At 43.6% G+C, this 20,256-nt stretch overlaps 1 protein-coding gene across 1 annotated transcript in view; it reads left to right on the top strand.

The window, feature by feature from the left end:
- Window positions 1–1,007: 1,007 nt before the first annotated feature.
- The window catches only part of LOC309545007 (C-type lectin domain family 12 member B-like), a gene marked incomplete at both ends in the record, with an annotated part of 179,987 nt that continues 160,738 nt past the window's right edge, over window positions 1,008–20,256 (top strand). Inside the window, one exon of the mRNA XM_082244080.1 lies at window positions 1,008–1,053. Coding sequence (XP_082100206.1) covers window positions 1,008–1,053 — 46 coding nt within the window. The remainder of the gene's footprint in view (window positions 1,054–20,256) is intronic.

Genomic DNA, 20,256 nt, shown 5'->3' with positions numbered 1-20,256 from the left:
TATTCAGAAGTCACAGACTTCATGGCAATGGTTTACAATAGTCTATGAGGCAAAACTCATACAATGTTCCATCATTCTGATACAATGGAATTAATGTATCATAGATTTCTTGAGGGATATTGTGGATAAATATTACTGTCCCATTTGAAGTAATCAAAACCATATTCTCAGTGTCCGCTAAGTAGTTGTCCATCATTTTCTCAGTCAGCATGTGCCCCTAGCATACACCTCACAAAGAGTGGTGTTCCCTTAAAAGCCAGGGCCCATAGTCAGTAGACAGGAGGCTAGCCTCTACACTCCTCCAGGAGCCGGTGGCGAAAGTCCAGGTAAAGGGGGGTTCGTCCCAATCCCCCCCCCCCCCATCCCTTTCCCTGATAACACATCCTAGGAATGGCAACACTCTTCTTACCCGCTTCTCTCCTCCCTGATTGGAGTAAAAGGAAGACAAACTTCACCAAGTTTTATGAATTAGGAAATCATAATTCCAATGGTAAAAACTGGAAAAGTGAAGAATAATAATTTCAGTTGCCGAACACAACTATGGAAACACCTTTAATAAATCGGTGAAATGCAGATGTGATCAGAATGACAGAAGTAGCAAAGTTGGGATGAAATGACCCCTCTGACCCGATGTACAATGTAGACACATTCCTTAGTAGAAGAAGGTGTTGTAGAACCTTATAGAGATAGAAGACACAAAGCAGCTTTTATATGGATGTTCTACACACACAGCAAACTAGGACCTATCCGTACACATTAGAGATCTCTGTACGATTGTCTAGATGGATTCAGGGATCATGTTTGCACTCTCATGTGATCCCCCGTCTCTTCTTCATTTCCTTTAGTAAATCAGCTCCATCGTCTCTAATAGACGTCACACTCTTGTTCCTCCTGTCTCCATACATGGCTGACCACAGTCTGCAGACACAGAGGAGCTCTCAGGTCTCATTACCTCTTCCCCCTCCATCTGCAGAGACCACAGAACATCATATGAGAGCAGAGACAGCATGGAGGAGGATGCCGAGTCTGCCCGGAGGAGAGCTCAGAAAGCAGGTAACCCGGGGAGGGATGGGGGAGAAGAAAGTTAGGACATTTATTAAAGCCATTGGGGCTCAATTACCAGTGTGCATTGTGTGTAGAAATATGTCAGTAGGGATCTTTGTGTATGATTTGCAACCAAAGTAACAGATGTAGTTTTGTGTAGTATTGCCACCAAACTTCCTGCCTCATTTCTCAGTCTTGCCACAACTGTGAGCAACTGTGGTAGAAATACTGCAACTATAAATACCCCCCAATAAGATAAAAGCCCAGTGTTCACACCAATGCCCAAACTTCTGTTTGTATATGAACATTAGGCTGACCCCTGATTGGGGAAAGTGCTGATTCAGTTAAATGGCTGATTTAAATTGTTGTAAGATTTTTGGGGTAAAGATACGAATAAAATGATATGATATATGCTTATATGATATCCAAGGCCCCTCCCTGTCTAGGGATGATTGTTCCAGTTTGACATGGATAGCCTGTTAGACAGATTGGACAATTGGTTCACGAAAGGCTGCTTAACCACTTAATGTCTAGCCACGTAGACCTACGTCGGCTGACTTTGCGTGGTTGTACCGGGGTGATGCCTCTAGCTAGAGGCATCACCCCGGTACCGTTTTTTATAGCCAGCGGTTGGCTTTCCGGCGGTAATGACTGATGCAGCTCAGGAGCCGCTCGATCGTTACCCCGGCGAGCGGGAGGGGACGTCCCCCCCCCTCCCGCCGCCTTCCTTGGCTTTGCCCGGGTCTCCCGTCCCACCAGGAGACCCGAGCACCAAGCCGGCATGTCCGCCGGCTGCATGGAGTCCCGATCTAAGCCGGAAGCGGCTTTGATCGGGTCTCCAATGACGTAACCCAGAGGCGGCGTCCATGACGTCACGTCAGGGTTACTCTGCTGCTAAAGGTGGCAGATTCAAAAAGAGAATGTATTCAACAAAGCAGTTTTCGGCGTTTTGAATACATGGAAGTGTAGTGGAGGGGTTTGGGGTCTTTTAGACCCCTCATCCCTGCATAAAAAGTACCTATCACTACATATTGGTGTCACAAGGGATGTTTACATTGCTTGTGACAGCAATAAAAGTGATCAGATTTTTTCTTTTTTTTAAAAACCTGTGTTAAAATTAAAAAAAAATAAAATAAAATAAATAGGAAAAAAAAATATAGCCGCCCCCTGTCGCCGTTAGCTTGCGCACGAAAGTATATGGAAGTCGCACCGCAAATTAAATCGCTTTTCAAACCACACATGTGAGGTATCGCCGCGATCGCCAGAGCGTGAGCAATAATTTAAAAAAAGAGCTACACTCTAACTCTAAACTGGTAACCATTAAAAAAAATGTAAAGCGTCGCCTATGGAGATTTTTATTGACCGTAGTTTGTCGCCATTCTGCGGGTGTGCGCAATTTTAAACCGTAACATGTTGGAAATCTATTTACTCGGCGTGACATCATCTTTCACAATATACAAACAAAATGAGCTAACTTTACTGTTTAGTTTTTTTTAAATGCAGTGAAATGTGATTTTTCGTAATTTTTCCAAAAAAATGGCGTTTGAAAGACCGCTGCGCAAATACCGTGTGACAAAAAATATTGCAATGACCGCCATTTTATTCTCCAGAGTCTTTGCTAAAAAAAAAAAAATATATATATATATATATATATATGTAATGTTTGGGGGTTCTAAGTCGTTTTCTAGCAAAAAATTCTGATTTTAACTTGTAAACAAAAAGTGTCAAAAATAGGCTCAGTGGTAAAGTGGTTAAACAAGAAGCAAAACATCTTCAACATTATAGAAGAAATTGAATGTGACCAACTAGATACCCCATGACCTGCATACATGAGACCCTTCACAGACAACACAGATTACCATTTTATTGTTATTCTGGTTTCATCAATGATCTGATATAAGAAGGAATATACACTATATATTAGATATGGAGTTCTGCCCGGTGTAGGTGGATTCTCCTCTTTCTGTCTCTGAAGAAGGCTCATTGTGGTTTCTGCTTTTAGATAAGACTTTTAAAAATGTTAGCATGGTTGACAGGTTCACCTAAAAGCAGATGAATAGCACCATAAATGATGATGGGTCACTACCAGAGGTAAAATAAGTTACAGCATGAATCCTCAACATGGGCTCTATTCACCAATCATATGTAAAGGGTCTGCCAGGAGATGGTCTAATCTTCTTTGGTCCGGTGTCCAGCACACAGCAGTAATAGGAAATCCTCTTCTGCAACCTGAATGTGTACCACAAAGTTCTACAAAAATGGACACAGCCACCATTTTGAAGAATGGTCACCACTGAACTTCTAACACCTCAGAAGTGCCCTGGAGATGGGGTGTTTAGGAGTTCTTGGCACAGTCAGGGTATAGTAACTCGGAGTGATGACATCTCCATGTGAGCTCCTTCCTCCTGGTTTGGGAGTGAAGTGGTTTTATTGTCCAGTTTTTTCACATTGAACATGCAATGAGTCTTTACTAGTGTCTTCAAAACTAGGACTTTTTATAGGTTACTTTATAACACATTCATATTTTGGACATATGAACCGAAAATTTTTACCAATGGTTGTGATTGATTAAGTTGAATTTGATGTAAGATAAACCAAGCCCCATCCTCCACCTAAAACACCCTCATTACTTATTTACCAGAGAGCCAAAAATAAAAGCCAAAACCCCACCCCATCCCAAATCTCTTATTCAAGCCACCGCCAGCCAACTAACATCCCTCACTCATTCTAAACCTTTCACCCAAATCATTTCTCCCATTGAAGAGAAAAAGGTTTTACAGGGAGAAAAGAAATAGAGATAAGAAAGGAATAAGAGAATAACCCCTGAAACATTGTCTGGAGGCCCTTCCTACCCCCACCAAACGTATCGACATCAGCGATAGTACAAAAAGATCAAAATACGATTCTAAACCCCCGAAACTATGGGGTTTGAAAATTCAAAAACTCGGAGGTGAAGAACAAAGTCTGGATAATAAGTGGGTGGGGGGGGGGGGGGCAGATGGGAAGGGTGAGGGTAAAGGTTTGAAATATTAAGGGAGAGAAAGAGGGTAAGAGAATAATAAGTGAGGGGAGGATAATATTGATCATGATGATAATGAATGTCTCGCTCATCCCAATCACATCCAATCTATCCATTCCCTACATCATCCACCAACCCAAACTTTCTCATTACCCTCTAAATCAATTAAAATCCCATTACCAAGACAGATCTCTCAGCCAACCGAGTCCCCTCACTCATTCTCAACCCATCACCCAACCCAAAGCTTTTACCCAAACCAAACACCTTTCTCTATTGCAAACAGACCTTCTCAACCCCAACCTACCCAAAACCCAAATATCCTCCCCCAACCTGAATAATCCCTCCCCAGACCACCCTTACACCATCCATATATCCTCATCAAACACCCTCATTTATGTAAAAAAATTCCCAACCAACTTAATTACTCCTACTACACTCAAACATTTTGCCCAGTTCAAAGATTTTTGCTCCTAACTGTAATAATCTAATTGAGACGTCCTTACCAAACCCAAATGTCCTTACCCAACCTAGACACTCTCATTCAAACCAAATGTACAAATCTTTTTTGAATGGGGCAGTTCTGGCTACCTGACACTTGTTGGTAGACATGTGCAAGCCAGAAATTTTCATTTTCTTTGGTTTCGGATGCATTCGTTCATTGAAGAATTTCATTTTGTCATACTCGTTAGTTTACCGGATTCGTTTTTTGGAGTTAGTTTCGTATCTTTGGCATTTGTTTTGTATATTCATCAGTCTGGGTGGATTTGAAATATTTTGCAGTTTTTCCCGGGAGATTGCTATATATTCAATATATTTTAGAATCCGATGGATTTGAATGAGAAGGATTTGATATTTCAGGCGCTAGTCCAACCTACTAAGCTACTAAGGCATGAGCGGATTGGACAATATCGACTGGCATCCGAATTACCAAATGGAACAAAATTCAGATCCATTCGTTATTTGAATCTGAATTATCAAACGAATTCCAAAATTGAAATTATTTCCCCATGGGCTCAAACTATTATGCATCATCTAAATGAAACAAATGAAACAAATACATTTGTTAATTTGGTTAAACATTTTTTTGGAGTTCGTTGACATTTGTTACTATGTCCATTCAGAGATTGGTATACAGTACATCCGAATCTCCAAAAATTTAATTTTCATCTGAAATCGAATCAAATTTAAACGAAATAAAATGCACATGTCTACTTGTTGGCTGCCCCTACTGATCTTGATGAAACAATTTTAGTGGAATAAACAATTTTGGGCTCTAGTCTCCTGGTGTGTCTCTCCTGTTCATCGCTCTTCCTCCAACCATCCTTCATCTTTATGTACTCTGTGTATTTCCAGAATCTGACAGCGAGGGTACAGACCCCGGATCCAGCCTTCCAAATGTGATCCCTACAGCGACCTTTTACGAAAATATGGTCCCAGAATCTCCAGGGTATGACAACGTGGCCCCAGCATCATCCCGCAATAATCCTAAAACATTCTTCTCTCAGCATGAGGTGCTCACATCTTCAAGAAGAAAGCATTGTGCCCATGGAGTATCCCGCTGTGGTTGTCTGGTCCCTGCACTGCTCATGGTATTATTGATGACGTGTGCCACTCTGCAGTCAGTGCTGATATTTCTCAGAGTGTCAGGTAAAAGACTCCTCAGGGGTGGGGCTGATTGTACATACTAAATATATTCCCTGGAATTCATAAAGACTGGGGCAGACAGATTTTGTGAAGGCATCTCCCAGGCATTCTATAAGTGGTGCAGCGTGCGCCAAATTCATCTACCTGGCCAGAACTTGTACTTGAATTTGGCGCAATGCTTTTACCACCATTGGGCAATTCTCTGAGGAGAACTAAAGGTGGTCTAAACTAGATTTTGGAAATATCTCAAGGTAACATCTTCAACGAAGGCTTATCCAATTACAGAACAGAAATTATTTTTTCCACCATTTTATCCTTTTTGAGGCTCCATAAATTTCATTTCAAACAAATAACTTCCATATTGATAAAACTAGAAATACACAGGGGGCGCTCTACTGCTTCCCATTCTTCTTTTTTATTACTTTACTTTTTACTTGGATCGTGGTTTAGTGTTTCATGTGATGGAGAAGAACAAGTCAGGAGGTTTAACATTTCCTATTAAACAATGAGGCTGCGTTCACACCTGAGTGATTTGAGACATGTTTTGCGTTTTAGTGTATGTGTCTTTTTGCCACAAGTATGAGGGATCCTATTGATTTTAATGGGCTGCCCTACGTGTCACACATGTGGCAAAGTAGCTCATGTAGCTTTTTGAGCTTTGCGCCTCACGCGTTTTATTTTCCGCCCATTTTGATGCGTTTGTTGAGTAACTTAACGCACAGAAAAATGGACGTTTCCTTGTCACGTTTGGGGTGGCAGAAGGGCACCGAGCACATGACACTCATTTTTTGTGCATTTCACAAATGCGTGATTTTGCACACAGGTTGTTTTTTACATACACAAGTGGGCGAAGCTATGCGCCCGTGTGGGGGACAATGGGAACTGCACTCACTAATGCCTGAACTTCAGCCTGGGAGCTGCAGTCATGTGAAAGTCAACATTAAGGCCGGTCTCCTGGACTTAGAAGTGAGCTGCAATGACACGGGTAACTCCTTGCTCTCTCTGCTGATTCGGGTATACTGATGACACTTAAGCACTCCATTTCATGCAGCATTTTGAGGCCGGTACTGCTGAGTCTTCACCGGACTCCACCAATCCAGTATTTCATGTCACCTCTCTACATGTCCATGGAGTCTCCAGGCTCCAGACCCTCACCAGGAACCCCGATTAGGCTCCTATCACTCCCCATCCCTCAAGAGGGTGACATCTCCAGCAGAGTAACCACTTACATTTTGGTAATATTTCGACCTCTAGGGGCTTGGAGGCAGCCCCTGTTATGTTGGTTGACCTGTAGGAGAGTGGCAACCCAGAAGAAAATGGTGGGAAAAGCGTTAAGCCTTGCAACCTTGGTATGCCTAAAAAATCAAAAAGAGAAAAAGATGGGGTTTTTGTGGACCAATAAGAAGGGATGATCACATTTATGACACTAGGTTATAATAAAAGAAACAATTTATTTATTCCAAAACAAGTAGAACATACATAGACATACATATGTTAAAAAGATATAGCAACAACCAGCATGTATATGTAGAATACACTTCTAATAGGAGTGCCGGTACATCTATACCAATAATTCAATGGTCTCTGTTGTAGGCGGTCTAGGGGTCCCCAGCAAGCCGACACGTTTCGCAGCTAGGCTTCCTCAGGGCTAGAGAGACCAACCAAGACCGACATTCTACAAAAATGTGTATAAACAAACAAATTATAATCAATACATAACAGCAATTAGTATAGACATATCATATGGAATATAAATTCCCATAGCAAGAATACTACTAACCCCATTGAGGAAAAGGCAGAGCAGATTAAGTCTGTCCGGCAGACTAGGACACATTCATCATCTCTGGTCTAGGTGGTCTGGTGGGTTTATTTGGTAAAGAAGATGAATCCACTAACTGATGTCAGGGCCAACTCTACCAGATGGATTAGGTGCTCGGGGCAGAAGTTAAAGGTCAACACTTATTCTGCAGGGCAGCATCCTGGTCCACACATGGGGCATTTCTAGTCTATTACAATGTTGTTTAAGCAACATTCGCCACAATGGAGTTTGGTTTAGTTCTAAATGAATCCTGTTGGATAAAATACTTCAGTGTGACCCTCCCTGGTTTTTTTCGATGTGCTATGCCAACATTGAGTATAGTTATGAGAATGCCCCTTTGTTGTGAGTGTTTCATTTATAGTATAACCAGTCCTGTGATTGGCTGGGGGGAGGAGCTATACCCATGTGTGTACGCTGCTGTGCTAAAGTGTAAGGAAAGGAAAATGAGTGATAGACAATATTCCATTTTATAGAAGTCCTGAGCAGTATAATTCCGGGGGGGGGGGGTGTAGCTGGGGTGTGGCCCCCAACTGTCTTCATTTGTAATAAAGAATGGAGGAGGGGTTAGATTAAGTCTCCGCTTCAATTTCCAGGCAGAGAAATCCAGATTTTACCCGGTGGACCATCAGGAACATCCGGATCAAACGACTCATCAGGTAATGTGTAACCCTACACCCTTCTTTGTCTTCTCAATGTCCAGGTCTTAAAGGAGAACTCCGAACAGAAAAAACTTTAATTTAAATATATCCCTCAGTAGCCACAAAGGATATAAGTCCACTCAATGTCTTTCTGAACTCAGATATTACCGAATAAATGTAGCAATGACATCATTACTGTGCTGTATACATCACATTATATATTATAATAATATCAGAACAGGGAAATTCTAAACATTTTACATGAATTATTGATTGTAAATTAAAAAAAAAAAAGAACAAATACCTTTATAATTTTTTTAAAAATGTGTGTTCCTCGGGGGAGTGGCTTAATCATACCAGGGTTGTGCATTTCACCTCTGTCATTGCTTGGTACAAAAGGGAGCTGAAAACCCCAAAAAAGCCATTCACCTGTCTATGAGTAGCCTGGGAGAGACCACAGTCAGTGCTTTCCCCTCACTTTCCAAACTAAAGTAAAATGTGAAGTGATATCACACATGGTAAATGAGTGACTATAACATTATACACATAGGGGGGGGATGTTAGCAGAATATTTTCTGTGCTGGTTGAAAGTTTTTCATTGAATTAAAACAGAAAATACAGCGTTTGGCCTCTAGATGGCGCTTAGCATTCTAGGAAATTCCTATGATACTTAGTGCCATCGAGTGGCCAGTTGCAGTATTTTTCATTTTAAATCAATGAAAAACTTTTGCCCAGCACAGGACATAACCTAACAAGTATCCGACTGTCTCTTCATCATTACTGACTGTCTCTATTATTCCATATGACAGGACGGTCTCTCCTGTGTCCGGCTGTGTCTCTATAATTTCTGACTGCCTCTATTATTCCATATTACAGGACGGTCTCTCCTGTGTCCGGCTGTCTCTTCATCATTACTGACTGTCTCTATTATTCCATATTACAGGACGGTCTCTCCTGTGTCCGGCTGTCTCTTCATCATTACTGACTGTCTCTATTATTCCTTATTACAGGACGGTCTCTCCTGTGTCCAGCTGTCTCTTTATCATTACTGACTGTCTCTATTATTCCATATTACAGGACAGTCTCTGCTCTGTCCAGCTGTCTCTCCATGATTACCCGACTGTCTCTATTATTCCATTTTACAAGAAGGTCTCTCCTGTATCCGGCTGTCTCTCCTTGTCATTACTGACTGTCTCTATTATTCCATATTAAAGGGCGGTCTCTCCTGTGTCCAGCTGTCTCTCCATCATTACTGACTGTCTCTATTATTCCATATTACAGGACGGTCTCTGTGTCCAGCTGTCTCTTCATCATTACTGACTGTCTCTATTATTCCTATAATTACAGGACGGTTTCCTAGATGTCCGGATCTCTGGATCTCCATCAATGATAAATGTTATTTCCTCTCTGAGAACATGAAGCGGCGTACACCTAGTGATAAATATTGTACAGAACGTGACTCCAGACTGGCCCAGGTGAAGGAGGAGACCATATGGGTCAGTGTCGGGATCTCCGGGTTGGGTGTGGGGTGGACAGTAGTTGGTGTTTCTTAGGAGACCTCCAGGAAGGTGATAGGAATAAGGTGAATAATGTGTTGTGTATTGTGTTATCCAGAGACTGGTGGCCATCACAGGAAAGGAATTCTGGGTCGGATTAACCCAATATAACGTCCATGGTGGAGTGTGGACAGGACAATGGGCAGATGGCAGCGAGGAGGCGTAAGTATCACAGGACATTTTTCTCCTAATCATTAGATACACATGTAGCACCCTCCTAGGTCGGTGCTAGTGTAGGTGTATAGAGTTTTTTGTTTCTCTGCTTAGCAGGGAGACAGCCAGGTAAATCTAGGAGCTGTCTGCTGAATAGAGAGCTGTGATTGGTGGATAGAACTTGCCCAGTGCGCTCTGATGCTGCTCATCCTGGCTTGATGTTTCACACTGATCCAATAGTAATACAGTGTATTGGACACTGGGAGGAAACCATGCATATGAGAGCAGGGGATATCTGTACGGCCTTGGCCAATAGGCACCGGAGGTTCCCCGGTGCATACTGGGTGACTGTACTTATATCTGAGGTGCACATGGGGCTCTTGGTCTTCGCCTGCTAAGCGAGGTCCAGGGGGGAAGGGGGCTGCTGCCTCTCCCCAGCACAGGCTGCCATGCGGCCTCAGGTGGTAAACCTGAGGGCCAGAAACAGAGAAGCTGAAATCCAAGGATTCTTTTGAGGGCTGACTTAGGGAGGATGCCCATGGATCTCATCTAATATCAAAGAGGAAGGTGACCTGCGATCAGGGCCTTGTTAGTACAGAATTCCCAAAGAGATCCTAGAGACTGTTGCTGTTAAAATCCCCCATTTGGTGCTAGAATGTCAGCAGGTTGGGTGTAAGCTAAAGAGGATACTGGCTGGTGTCCTGAAGATACAGAGTTCACTAAGTCTGCTGCCAACACAAGCAAAGGACTTCTTCTTCCCAAGCAAGTGCTGTATGGTTCAGCAGAAGATCTTCTATTCAGTTCTACTAAGTGAGGCCAAGTGAGAGTTGTCCTCACCCGTACATAGTTGAATTTGGAGTACAAATAATCCCCACTAATCCCTTCTCTTATCCAAAATCTCCAAATAAAACACCCAAAACAATTCCCCTAGACTGGTCATTTGGGACAATGAGCGAAAGAGTGTGTGAGCACCTGACAGTGTGTGAAAATACCCGGTATCTGACAACAGGATAATTAGAGGGAGACCCAACTTAGATCCATACACAGCAGCCCCTACGGGGGTAGTTCTACACACATCTCTGTAGTATGTCATGCTTCCTCCTCCGTCCTCTTCCTCTACAAAGATTTACACACACAATGCAAACAGAACAGATTTTATTTCTCTTTACTGAACCCTGACAGCCAGTGAGAAATACATGTGAGTATAAATAAGTGGGGGTATGAAATATCTCCCATGGTACCCCACTTGGACAAATCTCTTATGGCTGCACTCTTATAGTCACTTTCTTAGAATAGATCCCCTATAGCAGTCCTCTTATGGCAGCACTAATAAAGCAGTTCTCTCTGTCGGGGGAAGGGGTGGGGGTTGTTATGGACACCGGTCACCCCCCAGTACCAATCCTGTGACCCCATTCACTTGGTTCTGGATATCTTATATCTGTACAATGTCCTCCATGGTTCCTCATCACCAGACACTCAAGGGTAGCAGCCGGTGTGTGCACCAACCCAACTACATAAGTAGAGGCCCCTGGAGATATTGTGCCCAATGGTCTCCTCTATCTCCCCCCATCCATTACTGATCATCTACAATGACTGGGAATTCTCTCACCAGACTTTTTCTCCCATCTAGAATTGTCACTGATGGGACTGGAAGCTGTGCCAAGCTTGGATCTCATCTGACACTGGAGAACTGTTATACCGAACTGAACTACATCTGTGAGAAAAATGCTGTGTGACCGCACTGATCTGAGGAACACTGTGTGACCGCACTGATCTAAGGAACACCGTGTGACCGCACTGATCTGAGGAACGCTGTGTGACCGCACTGATCTGAGGAACCCTGTGTGACCGCACTGATCTGAGGAACACTGTGTGACCGCACTGATCTGAGGAACACTGTGTGACCGCACTGATCTGAGGAACACTGTGTGACCGCACTGGTCTGAGGAACTCTGTGTGACCGCAGTGATCTGAGGAACACTGTGTGACCGCACTGATCTGAGGAACACTGTGTGACCGCACTGGTCTGAGGAACTCTGTGTGACCGCAGTGATCTGAGGAACTCTGTGTGACCGCAGTGATCTGAGGAACTCTGTGTGACCGCAGTGATCTGAGGAACTCTGTGTGACCGCAGTGATCTGAGGAACGCTGTATAAATGTTTTGATCTCTGTGCAGTTATTCTGAATTGTATATAAAGTACGCATGAAGTCATAGTTGTTGCTCCTTCGTGTTTATTTCTGTTTCTGTTAAGTAATAAAATGATTGATACCAATATGTGTGTACTGAATCCCGGAACATTAAAGGATAAGGACACTTTTCTCACACCGTCCTCAGATGTCTCCTCTGAGCCGAGAGTGTTTGTAATAGAATACGCTGCAATGGTGATCCTCGGAGGAGGGTGGTGGGGAGAGGAGATGAAATTTGAGGTTAGGGAAAAAGATGAGTTTAGACAAGTAGAAAGAAGAATAGGGGGAGGTTCAAGAGAGGAAAGGAGAGAAGGTTAGAGAGAGGAAAGGAGAGAAGGTTAGAGAGAGGAAGGGAGAGGAGGAGAGGGTTTAAAAGAGGAAGAAAAAGGAGGTTAGAGGAGGGGAGGTTTCAGGAGAGGAGGTTAGAGAGGATAAAAGAAGAGGGGAAGAGAAGGTTAGGGAAAGGGAAGGAAGGGGGAGGTTCAGAAGAGGAAGAAATAGGTTTTAGAAGAAGATTGAGGAGGGGAGGGTTCAGGAGAGAAAGGGAAAGGGGGAGGGGTTCAGGAGAGGAAAGATGAGGAGGTTACAGAAGTGGAAAGGGAGAAGGTGGAAGGATTGGAGAGAGGAAGGGAGAAAAATGTAGAGAAGAGTAAGGGGGTTGACGAAAGGAAAAGAGAGGAAGTTAGAGAAAGGAGAGGGGAGAGGAGGGGAGGGTAGAGAGGAAGGGAAAGAAGGTTAGAGAAAGGGAGTGTTTAGGGGATGGAGAGAGGAGATTAGAAGAAGGGAAGGTTTGGGAGGGCAGGTTAGAGAAGGGGAATTGAGAGGAGGGGAGGTTCAAGAAAGTAAGAGAAAGAAGTTAAGAAAAGAGAAAAGATTTGGGGGGGGGGGGGGGTTTCAGGAGAGGATGGAGGAATGAGGTTAGAGAAGGGTAACATAGAGGAGGGGAGGATTTAGGGGAGGTAGGAAAAGGAGGTAAGAGAAGGGGAAAGGAGAACGAGGAAGGGTTTAGGAGAGGAAGACAGATAAGATTAGAGGGAGGATGGTAGAAGAATGGAAGGATGGAGTCATGATCCAGCCAAGAGTGAGTAGGCCTGAATACATTTTATAAAGATAGAGTTACAATACAAGTCTGCTATGATTTTACCAATATGGCGTTGAAGGAAGGCCAAATGTTTAATCTGTATTTACCCCCTGTTCCCCACTGGATGCCAAATGATGTGTCTACATTACAGATTAGCACAGACAAGGTGTAAAGTCTCCCCTAACCTCAGAAACAAATGTCTGTATTTCAATCTTTAAAATTCCTAAAGGTGTAATAACTCATCACTCCCATCCTGTTCAGTGCACAGATATACAAACTCTTGGTTCTGCAGCCCTCTCTTCTCTATATTCATTCAAAATACAGAATTTACACAGCATTTCTCAGCTCCAGAAGGCAGGGATCTGATGTCACACACTGCACAGCATAGAGCAGGAAGCTGAGTGTAATCTGAGATCTGAGTGGAGGGCATTGACACCCCCCCCCCCCTACACAGTCTTTTAGGGAAACATAAACAGCTGAGGCTGTCAATCACATACTGCGTGCTGGAGGGGGGTTGGACCATGTCGTGGAATTCTGTGGTGTCGGTATAACCTGTCAGTAATGACTCAAGCAAATAGCAGAGGGAAGAGAGATCAGACAAGAACCATACTAGTTGCCTTGGATTGAGGCAAATACACACTATAGAACAGGGATTGGCAACTGCAGATGTTGTGGAAATACATGTCCCAAAAAGCATTGCAGGACTGACAGTTGCATGCATGACTCCCAGAAGCAGGAGCATTATGGGAAATCTGAAGTGTGACTTGCAGAGGTATGATGGGACTTGTAGTTCTGCAACAGGTGGAGGGTCGAAGTTTGTCCATCTCTGCTATAGAAGGATACGCTTTGCTCATTTTTAGTTTCAGATGTGCAACCACTTTAAAGGGAAAAATTAAAAATGCTAAATTTTGTTTAAATAACATCCCTGGGGGATGCGGTAAACCTGCCTGTGAAGTGGCTCCTCTGTACGATGTACTACAGCAAAAGTGATATTCACAAAGTAAAAATAAAAAATAAAATTGCCAGCTGTTAAATGACATTTCCCGGTCACTTTGTTCTGTTTGTAAAAAGAAGGTCAGGATTACCCCCAGTATCTGTATCTGACCATTATCTTAGGTGAGGGTCTGCTATAGATTGTAATAAAGGGACCCCAAATAAAGAAAATAAAAAATTACGCACATATCCTTGATAAGGTGTCTGGTATGGATGTCAAGGGAAACCCCACACAAGGAAAAAAAAAACTGCATGTGGTCCACCAACATTTAATACCAGTTTCCCTTTATAAATAGAGGGCTTCATGCTGCCAACACAGAATTCAGCTTTTTCCACACTTTGCTAAACACACGGGGGAGCCAAAAACTGCAAGGGGTAGTTGAAGTGGAACTATAATCACCTCCATTCCATGATGTGACATCAAGGAGCTCCCTCACCAGCAGTGACATCTTCTCAGATATTCTTCCAGCTATAACCCCATAGCATGTAATTCTACATGTTTTAATTTTTCAAGCATCCTCCATGTAGCACTGTCCCCGTAGGGCTTGCTGTGTGATGACTTCTTAGGCCTCCTTTTGATTACCTGCAGACAGTTGCTGGGGGGTTTTCACACATCCCTCCTTACTCACGTTTTGCTCATTACTCAATATAAAGTCCAGAGGATTTGGTTTTTGTATTTATTGTGGAATTGGGATGGGAGAAGGGAATAGTGGGATACTCCAACTGAACTATTCACAGTAGATAAGGACAACTCTCACTTGGCCTCACCAGATTACTTGTGGAAGCAGACACACTGCTTTACCATACTGCCACATGTATGAAGGAATTACGTCTTCTTGCTCTCTTTAGCAGCAGACTTGATGCAACTACTTTATCTTCAGGATACTCTCTAGCATGCCTTTAATTATACCTGTCCACTGACTCTTCCACTGACGGGATGGTCCTCACAGGACAGGCCCCATGACACAGATCTGTACTCACTGTAGGCAGAATCAGATCCTTCCCAGTGTCTCCCTTCCAGTCAGCTCTGCAGGACATCTGGGTTCAGCTCCTATCTGACTTTAAGGCCCTCAGGTCGACTACCCAAGGCCACATGGCAGCTTCTACAGAGGAGGGGCAGCCGCTCCCTCCCTCCAGGGACCCCGCTCCCCAGCTGAAGATCCCAAGCACATGTGCCCTCGGCATGTATACAATCACCCAGCATGCACCGAGGCACATTCCTCTGCCAATCACCAGGGCTATAACAATGCCTGTGCACTCACTTGTCAGGTTTCCGCCCACTGTCCAATATGCCTCCCTATTGGACCAGTGTGAAACCTTCAGACAAGCTGAGCTGCACCTGAGCACCATGAGCAGACCCTACCAATTGATCCTGCTCCCTGGTAGGCAGAGAGCACTATAAATTTACTGCCAAGCTTTCTGGTAAACAGAAAGACCCAAAAACTATACTCTCTTCTAACACCTACCTAGGAGGATGCTACATCCATATACTGTAATTTTTATATAATAACCTTCATATACTGCCATCCATACACCCATCTGTATATTATATATGTCTTTTTATATAAAAGCTGTGATTTAGAAGTGTTTGTTGACAAGGTGCAGAGAGGAAGTGGTGGTAGGTACCCAAATTGTGTCACCAGGACATAGGGACTAGAAGTGGAAGGAGCCTAGACAATACCAGTGGATGGTGTAATTGTGCCCCAACATCCCTGTAACGGATCCCTAATACTCCGGCTGAGCATATCCGTTGTAAGTCTCCCAAATCCCAATTGATGTAGTTATTATTAGGGATGATCGAACGGTTCGGGTCGACCATCGGTTCGACCCGAACATTGACTGTTCGAGGTTCGGCCGAATTCCGAACTTTTGGCTGAAAAAGTTCGGAATTCGGCAACCAGAACCGACCAAAATGCAATGGGACAGGAAATGGGCTTTAAAAGCCCGTGATTGGACCAGAACCATCAGTAAAAGCCAATTGAGGGGGCAGGAGAATGCTAGGAATGTGATTGGAGTGACTAGGGGGTCCAGAGGCCAATCATTAGTGAATACGCCCCCCAGTATATAAGATAGCCCCGCCAAATTCCTAGCATTGTAATACAGGGACGTGGAAGAGAGTGGAAGCAGTTCTGTTACTTCTGCTTCAAAGTGTCATTTAGCAATTATTAGTGTGAGGAAAGGGATATCTATTGTAGTTAGGGTAGTATTTTCCACTATAGTTAGATTTAATAATCTAGTTTCTGTAGGGAAAGTGTTAAGTGTAAGGGGACCGTAGTGTAGTGTAGGGTTAACTGACTCTGACTGCTATGACAGGGTGACCAAACCCTTCCATGTCAGGGTGACCACTATAGAGAAAAGATTGTTTCTTATAGAACAGGGATATGGCTTTGCCCCTGTCACCCTGCTTTTTGCTGCAGGCGTTTATAGGGCTTTTTTGAGGACATGTTTGGAGTCAGGCATGACATCTGAACTTCTGTGTAGGGGTATATATACACACACATGTATGTATATATACACATACACATACACATATATAGGTGTGAAAGTAGCAGAAACCTATGCTTGCGCTAATGAAATAATTAACACCCATATGGCTTCTCTGCTATAACACCTATATATGTGTATGTGTATAAATACATATGAGTGTGTGTGTATATATACCCCTATACAGAAGTTTAGATGTTATGCCTGCCTCCAAAGACGCCCAAAAAATGCCCAAAAAAACACCAGCTACAAAAACGTCCAGGTGTGTTTTTTCAGCAGGCTGAACTTCTGTATAGGGGTATATATACACACACGCTTATATGTATTTATACACATACACACATATAGGTGTTATAGCAGAGAAGCCATATGGGTGTTAATTATTTCATTAGCGCAAGCATAGGTTTCTGCTACTTTCACACCTATATATGTGTATATATACATACATGTGTGTGTGTATATATACCCATACACAGAAGTTCTGATGTTATGCCTGCCTCCAAAGACCCCCAAAAAATGCCCAAAAAAACGCTTGCTACAAAACTGGCAAGGTGTGAAAATAGCGGAGCCCTATCCCTGTTCTATATTAATTCTAATACAATTTTTTTTTTTTCTGGTTCTGGACATACTACAGAGCTGAAACTTCACAGGTACACTTTTTAGACCCCCCAGACACTAAATCCAAAGAAATCTCATTTTTTATTTCAATAATTGGCTCTCTATCAAAAATTACAATTTTGTAGAACTTTTTTTTGTGTGATTAATAGTCTCTGGGGCATGACCCAGAACCCTAGGCACTTTTTAGAGGCATTTATTGGGTTTTAGGGCTTCAAAATTGTGTTTTTTGATTCCAGAAGTTGGGGTCCCATTGATTTCAATGGGGTTCTGGAATCCGAACCAAACTTTCAGGAAATTCGGGTGTTCTGGTCGAACCGAACTTTTCAAAAGTTCGATCATACCTAGTTATTATAGCTCCCAGTTCCCCAAACACTACACTTGATGAAGGGTATAACCAATCTCCTTAATCCAGGCTCAATGGCCCACTTTTATACAATACAGAGACACTTTTATACAATACAGAGACACAGTAAACACACCCATGACACTCCCATAAACACACACAGGTCAGGGGTTGCCTGATTACATTATCATATGCAGATGAAATTGTATAGGGAAACATAATTAACCTGAGCTAATTACTTAGCCATCTGAACAGGAACAATTGGTGAATGGGAATCCAGACCCAGACAATGTTATAATTAACATATTAATTAACCCAGCACTGCAGCAAGCCTAAACAAAGTACATTACACATTATCCTAAGTATAAACACAGAACACCTTATTAAACAGACAGTAGCAGAATTCCCCAGTAGCAGACTATCTGTCTCCTACATTGAAGTACTTGGAATCCACATCTAAGCAATGCTTTGATTATTCAGATGTCACAGAGTTCATGGCAACGGTTTACAATAGTCTATGAGGCAAAACTCATACAATGTTCCATCATTCTGATACAGTGGAATTAATGTATCATAGATTTCTTGAGGGATATTGTGGATAAATATTACTGTCCCATTTGAAGTAATCAAAACCATTTCCTCAGTGTCCATTAAGTAGTTGTCCATCATTTTCTCGGTCACCCTGTGCCCCTAGCATACACCTCACAAAGAGTGGTGTTCCCTTAAAAGCCGGGGGCCCATAGTCAGTAGGCAGGAGGCTAGCCTCCACACTCCTCCAGGAGCCGGTGGTGAACGTCCAGGTAAAGGGGCGTTCGTCACAACCCCCCCCCCCCCCATCCCTTTCCCTGATAACACATCCTAGGAACTACAACACTCTTCTTACCCGCTTCTCTCCTCCCTGATTGGAGTAAAAGGAAGACAAACTTCACCAAGTTTTATGAATTAGGAAATCATAATTCCAATGGTAAAAACTGGAAAAGTGAAGAATAATAATTTCAATTGCTGAACACAACTATGGAAACCCCTTTTATAAATCGGTGAAATGCAGATGTGATCAGAATGACAGAAGTACCAAAATTGGGATGAAATGACCCCTCTGTGCCGATGTACAATGTAGACACATTCCTTAGTAGAAGAAGGTGTTGTAGAACCTTATAGAGATAGAAGACACAAAGCAGCTTTTATATGGATGTTCTACACACACAGCAAACTAGGACCTATCCGTACACATTAGAGGTCTCTGTACGATTGGCTAGATGGATTCAGGGATCATGTTTGCACTCTCATGTGATCCCCATCTCTTCTTCATTTCCTTTAGTAAATCAGCCCCATCGTCTCTAATAGACGTCACACTCTTGTTCCTCTTGTCTCCATACATGGCTGACCACAGTCTGCAGACACAGAGGAGCTCTCAGGTCTCATTACCTCTTCCCCCTCCATCTGCAGAGACCACAGAACATCATATGAGAGCAGAGACAGCATGGAGGAGGACGCAGAGTCTGCCCGGAGGAGCGCTCAGAAAGCAGGTAACCCGGGGAGGGGTGGGGGAGAAGAAAGTGAGGACATTTATTAAAGCCATTGGGGCTGAATTACCAGTGTGCATTGTGTGTAGAAATATGTCAGTAGGGATCTTTGTGTATGATTTGCAACCAAAGCAACAGATGTAGTTTTGTGTAGTATTGCCACCAAACCTCCTGCCTCATTTCTCAGTCTTGCCACAACTGTGAGTAACTGTGGTAGAAATACTGCAACTATAAATACCCCCCAATAAGATAAAAGCCCAGTGTTCACACCAATGCCCAAACTTCTGTTTGTATATGAACATTAGGCTGTTCCCTGATCAGTGTTGGTCATCTTACTTTAAAAAAGTAATTAGTTACAGTTACAAATGACTTCTCCCAAAAAGTAATTGAGTTAGTGACTCAGTTACCACATTGAAAAAGTAATTAGTTACTCAGCAAAGTAACTGTGACTTTTTTTACTATTCTATAATGCAATTACATTCTATAAGATCTTTAATAGTGGTGGCGGTGTGGCACACTGTGGGGGTCTGAGTCCTCCTGACTGTGTGAGTAACTGTATTTTGTTTTGTTTTTTGGTACCTGGTGCCTGGAGTGGCTGGCTGGTGGTGGTGGTGGTGTGGCACACTGGTGGTGGTGGTGTGGCCTACTGGTAGTGGTGGTGGTGGTGTGGCACACTGGTGGAGGTGGCAGTGTGGCACACTGGTGGTGGTGGCGGTGTGGCACACTGGTGGTGGTGGCAGTGTGGCACACTGGTGGTGGCGGTGTGGCCCACTGGTAGTGGTGGTGGTGGCAGTGTGGCCCACTGGTTGTGTGGCACACTGGTGGTAGCGATGTGGCACACTGGTGGTGTGGCACACTGGTGGTGGTGGTAGCAGTGTGGCACACTGGTGGTGGCGGTGTGGCACACTGATGGTGGTGGCGTGTGGCACACTGGTGGTGGCGGTATGGCACACTGGTGGTGGCGGTGTGACACACTGGTGTTAGCAGTGTGGCACACTGGTGGTGGTGGTGGTGGCGGTGTGGCACACTGGTGGTGGCGGTGTGGCACACTGGTGGTGTGGCACACTGGTGTTAGCGGTGTGGCACACTGGTGGTGGGGGTGGCGGTGTGGAACACTGGTGGTGGCGGTGTGGCACACATGTGGTGGTGGTGTG

The sequence above is a fragment of the Pelophylax lessonae genome, assembly GCF_965119305.1.
Source record: "Pelophylax lessonae genome assembly, chromosome: 1".
Lineage (NCBI taxonomy): Eukaryota > Metazoa > Chordata > Amphibia > Anura > Ranidae > Pelophylax > Pelophylax lessonae.
The sequence above is the reverse complement of the archived record's forward strand: the minus strand, read 5'-3'. Positions and strand labels throughout refer to the sequence as shown.